The sequence below is a fragment of the Sphaeroforma arctica genome (genome assembly GCF_001186125.1).
Source record: "Sphaeroforma arctica JP610 unplaced genomic scaffold supercont1.111, whole genome shotgun sequence".
In the NCBI taxonomy this organism is placed as follows: Eukaryota; class Ichthyosporea; order Ichthyophonida; genus Sphaeroforma; species Sphaeroforma arctica.
This window is the reverse complement of record NW_014040447.1, coordinates 111566-119065: the sequence shown is the minus strand read 5'-3', so window position 1 is coordinate 119065 and position 7500 is coordinate 111566. Positions and strand designations below refer to the sequence as shown.

The 7500-nt window shown below is 41.3% G+C and overlaps 2 protein-coding genes across 2 annotated transcripts in view; one reads left to right on the top strand and one right to left on the bottom strand.

Annotated features, from left to right (window-relative positions):
* Window positions 1-5353, top strand: part of SARC_02472 (hypothetical protein) — a 7323-nt gene extending 1970 nt beyond the window's left edge. The window contains exons 3-10 of the mRNA XM_014303777.1: window positions 63-168; window positions 357-610; window positions 1269-1418; window positions 1611-1761; window positions 2514-2632; window positions 3322-3534; window positions 3814-3915; window positions 4837-5353. Of these exons, the coding sequence (XP_014159252.1) occupies window positions 63-168; window positions 357-610; window positions 1269-1418; window positions 1611-1761; window positions 2514-2632; window positions 3322-3534; window positions 3814-3915; window positions 4837-4950 (1209 nt within the window). The 3' untranslated portion in view covers window positions 4951-5353. The remainder of the gene's footprint in view (window positions 1-62; window positions 169-356; window positions 611-1268; window positions 1419-1610; window positions 1762-2513; window positions 2633-3321; window positions 3535-3813; window positions 3916-4836) is intronic.
* Window positions 5334-7500, bottom strand: part of SARC_02471 (hypothetical protein) — a 10318-nt gene continuing 8151 nt past the window's right edge. Inside the window, exons 14-15 of the mRNA XM_014303776.1 lie at window positions 7250-7378; window positions 5334-6284 (exon numbers count right to left, since the gene is read on the bottom strand). Coding sequence (XP_014159251.1) covers window positions 6077-6284; window positions 7250-7378 — 337 coding nt within the window. The 3' untranslated portion in view covers window positions 5334-6076. The remainder of the gene's footprint in view (window positions 6285-7249; window positions 7379-7500) is intronic.

The following is a 7500-nucleotide window of genomic DNA, read 5'->3' as shown; positions in this document are numbered from 1 at the left end:
CCCTTTACTCAACAACACGCTATATTTTTTCTGTGTTTTTTTGTGTCCACAAACGTGAATAGCAACCGATGTTCGAGAATCCGATGGGCGGCGGTGTTTCAGAGTTCTTAGCGTATGCGGCTAATTTCACCATCGGCGGTGCAAGCTTCTACTTCCTTGTCGATTCAGGTATGGTACACCTACCAATGTATATGCACCACACATTTGGGTATCAATTTTAGGCATACTAATGTATCTTCCTGCGTTTGTAGCGATATAAAGTCCTTGCCCATACAAGCGCAAGTAGTTACCCTTGGTTCCAAGATTAACATGCCACTCCTCATCTCCGCGTGCCGACATCTCTGCTCTATTTTTAGGTTCGGCAGATCTGCTCGTTACCGCCGTCGGTTGTACCAACCACCGCACGGGCGACTGTACAGGCCCTGATTTCGAGCCCATCTCACCCTCACTTGGCCAATGTACCGCTACTAGCTACTATGAGAACACCGGGACGGCCACGTCACACCTGGGTGAAGTAGATTGCTATGGAACTGCCGATAGTGCGACGTATCTGCAGTACGATGTGTACACAGATGCGGTGGTGTTCAGTAATGCCACAGCCGTCACTCAGGTGTGTGGACTATGGCGATATATATATATATTTATATGTATATATGTATATATATATATATATATATATATATGTGCATATGTGGTATGTGGGTATATTTATATATATATATATATATAGTACTGAAGTTTCTTTTTAGATGTCAGAATGGTCTAAAAATGAATATATTGATAGATTGATTCTCGTTCATTGTCTTTTCATCTGAATCATATATCTCAAGAAGATACGAGCACACACGTGTATGGCTGTATTTGTATGTGCATGTCGATTTCCGCCCATGATTACGTTGGGGTATAGGTGTTCACAATGGCAGAACCACGCAAATTTTGCATCAACGCCTATATTTATGCATATAGATAGCGTATATCCATTTGAAATTTTCTGTGTGCTTGTGGAAGTGCGATAGTGGAGGAATCCAGGAGATGTCCAAACCTGTAGCAAACCAACAAACTCATATATACCTATAAGTCTATATGTACACCTCTATTTATCAAGACACACTTTGAGTGTCTATCCCTAAAGCTATACGAATGCAATGATCGAAACATACCTACGTATCCCTACCAAGCTTCTTCGGGCTCTATACATTGGGCGCTTATATCACCCGAAAATGAAGAACTTACGTATCAATCCACATTCCTTCTATATTTTGTTCCAGGCTCTAGGAAGCATTACGGCATCGACTCCAGACTTCTTCATCGCCCCTCAAGTGGCTGGGATCATTGGGATGGCTTATCCCGGGCAGTCGACTATCTATGGACTCAACAAAGATTACACCCCGTACCTAAACACACTTACTAATGAGAAGGTGTGGGAGATGGTGTTTGTATATATATATATATATATGTGTGTGTGTATGTATGTATGTATGTATGTATGTATGTACATATGTATGTCAGTATATATATATATATATATATATGAAGTTTTAAGTGTTTGAAGTTTTTGATCTGCTACCCAGCTGCCTGACTGACCATACGCACACAACCCACTTTCACAGGTGATAAGTACTGCAGCATTTGCAATGTGCTTCAACGGACAGGTTGACGGAGGTCCAGCCGGGGGTCTGTTGGTTCTAGGCGGGGGCATAATCAGTGGCCTTACCTACGTAGACGTAGTTAATCAGTGGTGGTACGCCGTCGCACTGTCCTGTAAGTAGTCTTAAACGGATTTTGGTTTAGGTTGCGGGAGTTACCACTGGAATTACCTACGTGGACATAGGAAATCAGTGGTAATACGCAGTCCTAATGGGCTGTGGGTAGTCACTTGGTTCGGATCACATATCAGGTTTTCGGATATAGAATGGCCATGTATTTGAGTTTATCGCTTTCATTGTTCATCCTCAAAGTACCATGGCATCACATTGTCTATTTATTTTTCTGGTTTGCATGCTACCGTGGTGAATACCTTTTTGCTGCAATCCGTCTCCTGCTTCTCGGCAAGTGTACAGTCTCTGGTCGTACGTACGTGAACGTTGTTAGTCATTGTTAGTGTGCCACTGTGTTGACCTGTTAAGGTATCCATGAAAATCGGTTGTGCTTTTCATTTATTTTTCTGTTTGTTTAGCGTTAAATTTGTTTTTGTCCTCGCGATTTATTTTTACTCTTCTGGGCGGGGACATACGCACTGGTTGTGATTTGACCTGCGTGCAAGTGATGACTGAGGTACCTTTGGGACAATTCATCGGTGTGTTTAGGTTATCTGTGTGTTAGGCACAGGAGTGTGAATCGAGACATATACAGGTAGTAAACCAATCAAATCCAGGTTGGAATGGTCAGTGTTGAAATCGAGAACGCGTGAATGCATTTAGTTCATCGTTAGTGGCGCCCTGCACTGCTGAACTCTCTGTAGTTAGTTGCAATTCCAATTGACTGCTACGATCCCTCTCTATACACTTGTGCAGCCATGACTGTGGCAGGAACAGATGTAGGTCTGCCATCGGAGGGTTTCACTATTGTGGATTCGGGTACTTCCGGTCTGGTCCTCACAGATACCATGTACACCGCTTTCAACACGGCCCTGGTATGTTCGTACGAGAAATAAACATTCTTGTATATATATATATGTATATATATATATGTATATGTATACACACATATATATATATATATATATGTATGTATACATCTACATATACATCTGTATATGTATATATATATATATAATGTGTGTGTGCTTGCAATGGGCTTGAATTGTAGCAGGCGCATAGTTGTTTTGTTTGTCGGTTTGTGGTCGTGATCGTATTTGTCTTCGTGTTCACAGTCTTGGTACTTGTGTACCGTACAGCCGCCTATACAGCACAAGTAACACTCTGAACCCGCCTAGTTGTGCCAAATTTCTATTCCATTAATACCTTTACTTCATCGATTAACAGTATGCAATTCACTCAGAGACAAGGCTCAATCGCTTTTGAGAATGTATCAATGGCCTATGTACAGCCTACACTGCAATACATAGATAAGTTTTGAACTTCACGATATACAAATGTGTTCCAGGTAGAAATAAGTCAGTCGCACTCAACCTTATATCCGTACAATGCCGCCCACTTAGGTCTATGTACAGGTCTATGTAGGCGAGAAACTAAAGTCCAACGACTATTAAACTTACTTTTAGAGTTTAGAGCTTGAGGGTTTTGGGGTGTCTGAAACCCTGCTCATACTTACCCATCGTACTTCACACCCCGTTAATCTATCCATCCTTGCCCCACACAGTGCACCTTCGCCGAAGAAAACGGTATCAACGGCCTGTGTGTCGACAACTCAGTGGAATCGACGGTGCAACTAACCACAGATGAACTCGCCAGCCTGCCACCCGTTCTTGTGTCGCTCGCGGACAACTATGTGTACAGCATCAACAGCTCCTCGTACCTCAAGAGCCAGGGGGGAAATAGCTACTTGTACCTAATCCAACAGTCCGGTGTCGAGGTGTGTGTGTGTGTGCATGTCTGTATGTGTATATAGTATACTTTACTTGTTTGAGGATATGTGTACGTGTTGGTGGTTTCGTAGTGTCTGTATCGGTGCTGGTATATCCATCCCTATAGCCTCCCACCCGTTGTTGTGTCTTTAGCGGAACTATGTTCATAGCATCAACAACACTTCCCAGTACTTTTAAGACTGGGGTATAATAACTACATATATATGATTCTCAACCCTTCACATTGACTCCACCCCTCCTCCTTTTCCCGCCCGATCTATAAATAGAATGGGCAGAAAGATAGTGCCAGCGTGATTCTCGGTGATGTGTATCTACAGGGTCAATGGGTGTACTTTGATCAGCAGAACAACCGGTTAGGCCTCGCAGCGGTATGTCATCTCACAAGCACTCGTCGCCATGTACCTGGATTGGCGTGAATATGCCATACATACTTGGTGATATATACATATATATATATATATATATATATATATGTATGTATGTATGTATATATAGTCATATTTATATTAATATATATGTTTATGTATCTGTATTTATATATATGTGTGTGTATGTGTATGTCAACGTATATATATATATATATATAGTTGTATATACACAGATATATCAGATAAATATAGATATTGGTATAGATATATATATGTATGTATGTATGTTTATGGATATTTATTTGTATATATATCTATATCTATATATATATATATAAATCCGAGCGTCTATTTGCAAAAACTTTGGCTTCTAGCACATTTGCAACCATAGGCGACTGGCCCATTGTGAACTTGTAAGAACAATTTAGTGTATGTATGTATTTATATATATATATGTATACATATATATATATATATATATCTATTTTGTGTTCATTGTATGTTTTTTGTATGTGTGTATGTATATATGTATGTAGGTAAGTGTATATGTATGAGTATATGTATGTATGTATATATACATACGTATATGTGTGTATTTATGTGTGTGTGTGCGTGCGCATGTGTATGCATATTGTATTGGTATTAGGTATGTACATCATTCGCTAAATCCATACGCGAGATCGGATACCTTGTGGGTATCATGGCATTGCGAGATGGAGAGAGTGTACAACAAGGCACTCGTATATTCTCCCCGATAGATTTTTTTGGTAGGCACAAAGTTTGTGCAGATAACACATGCATTTAATTTATTGGCTCGTATTTCTAATTTACATGCTTTCCATCCTTAACCCATGAGATAATACACGTATACAAGGTATAGGCTCGTAGTTCTAACATGCGTCCTGTCCTTAATCCGCACAGGTGAGCAATTGCAACCAGAACTACACATCCAGTGCACTCAGCATACACACCCCCTCCAAACCGGTGGTGGCCCTGAGCGCTACGCTGGTGGCAATCATCACGTGGTTATTCTAAGTAGACGAGCCTATCCTAGAGTGGTTGTAGCACGCCTCACTGAACTAGGCATGTCTTCGATAGGTGTATGGGGTGACATATGACCACGTGGATAGTTGGCGACGATGTGAGCGTTAAGCTTTGAGCTTTCTGATGCACCTGTATACGTCGAAGCCAGCTGTGTGTAGTGGTAGTTGCAAGTGGTATATGCTTCATGTTTGTTGAAAACCCTAAAACAAGTTGTTGCTATCCCAACCCACCAAGGTGCCGTTGAAATATGACTGTATTTTGGTACTGCTGTGTCCCATATCGCATACTAGCAGTATCATCGGACCCAAACGATAACAATACGTACCATTTGGAAATAAACTATAAGTGTTCCTGAACAATGCTGTTGCTTACAGGAGAAACAAAGGGATGAGCCTACAACCGTGGACACGCTTTCAAGTTTCTTTCTTTCTTTATTCTTGTTTGTTCTTGATGGTCGTCTAGTACCAACCCATTTCTCACGGGCTGATTTCAGAGGGGATTATCCGCTGCATAGGTATAGCACGCGATTGTTAATATTGGGCACGCCTACAAGGCAATGCGATTCAGTGTACGTGTCAGTTGCACCACGATGGAATATATATATATATATATATTATTCATACATAAATATATATTATACGTATACAGATATATATAGTTGATGAGTGCTAAACCCATTTGTAGTGAGTTAACGACTTCGTCACAGATGGAATCGAGTGTGTTTGGTTGTCGCTAGTGTTGGGAAATATTATTTACTACAGCGGGGTGAAACCTGAATAGTTGCACATGAACAGCAGCTGATATGCCTGACCAGCTTGGTGTCCATGCAACAGTACTGTGCCTATCCAACAGTGCTATGTTCATCGCATTTGCTCACAACATCCAGCAATTGCTGCATGTCGACGATGTGTATGCACAGCTGAGGCGACGTTCTGATTGGCTGATTATAAATAGACGAGCTCTGCACCCTGCGGCCTGCTTGTATAGGCCTATTCATATATCAGTGGGAGTTACCTCATGTCGGCAGATGCAGCATTTTTGTAACTACCCCCCCCCTTCCCTGGGAATACGCGTGGTTAATGCCGGCTATCGATTGGCTGTCTATAAACTGTCTTATCTATATATCAGTGCGAGATGCCTCGGTACGGCCCATATTGTCCAGCAAGTCCTTCATAACGACTGTGAACTGCTTTCGGCCGATGGCAACCTTAGCACCAAACAATTGGTGTATCTGTGTGTGAGTCAATCTGATGTCAAAGCAGTTCCTCATACCACTCTTCAACTCCTCTCTGGACACTTCGCCGTCCTTGTTCTCGTCAAAGGCGCTGTGGTGTCGATTAAATGGCGGAAGGTTTAGCATGGGTTGTGTTATAGATCAACTAGGGGAAGGTTTAGTATGGGCTGTGGTGTCGATTAAATCCGGAAGGTTTAGTATGGTTTGTGGTATAGATCAACTAGGGGAAGGTTTAGTATGGTTTGTGGTGTCGATTAAATACGGAAGGTTTAGTATGGTTTGTGGTGTCGATTAAATGGCGGAAGGTTTAGTATGGTTTGTGGTACAGATCAACTAGGGGAAGGTTTAGTATGGGTTGTGATATTGATCAAACAGGGAAGGTTTAGTATGGGTTGTGGTATAGATCAATTAGGGCAAGGTTCAGTATGGGTTGTGATATAGATCAATTAGGGGAAGGTTTCATATAGTTTGGCATTGGAAGCGTGAGCGGGGAACCCTAATATCTAGATACATGACGGATTGTTGCATGCACGGTGCTGTAGAGCAGATAGGGGAAGATTTAGTACAGTCTGGCGCTTCAAGCGTTTGTTATACTTGCGAGAGGTCATTGTTCCGTATTCGCGACACGGAGAGACAATTGAAGTGGGCACAGCCTTTAAAGCACATGAACAGACATGAATCCACAAAGCACGTATACCCTAAAGACACTGATTTTCCCATCAACTGGTAGCACCGTAATTGAACTGTACAATAAAAGTAGGTTAACTGCGGACGAGACTACCATGCCTATACATTGGCAGAGATTGATATACATTGTAATTCACTAACATCTCACAGCTGGTAGCACCGTAATTAAATCGTACGTCAGTTAACTGACTGAATATAAAAAGGAAAGGGAACACCATTAACTTGCCCACGATGACAAATTGCCTGTACATTACTAGCAAGACCTCTTGGTACGTAACATAGCAGACAACAAATCACAATACCGTACACTGATAAGCTCCCAAAATACCCACAATAACAAACGATAAATTGTTATCGCACAAGACGTACTTGAACATTTCCTCCGGATTCCATTTGTGTACGTTAATTGATTTGCCCAACTTGAATCGCCGGAACGAGTTACCAGTGAAGCGGCGAGAAGACAGGTAGTAATTCTCCTCCATCTCCTCGACCATTTTCCTGTGCAAGGCACCAGTAGTGTGAATATAATGAATCCATAAACAGGTTTAGATATACAAAATCATATTCATATGCATTTATATATATATATATATATATATATATATATATATATATATATA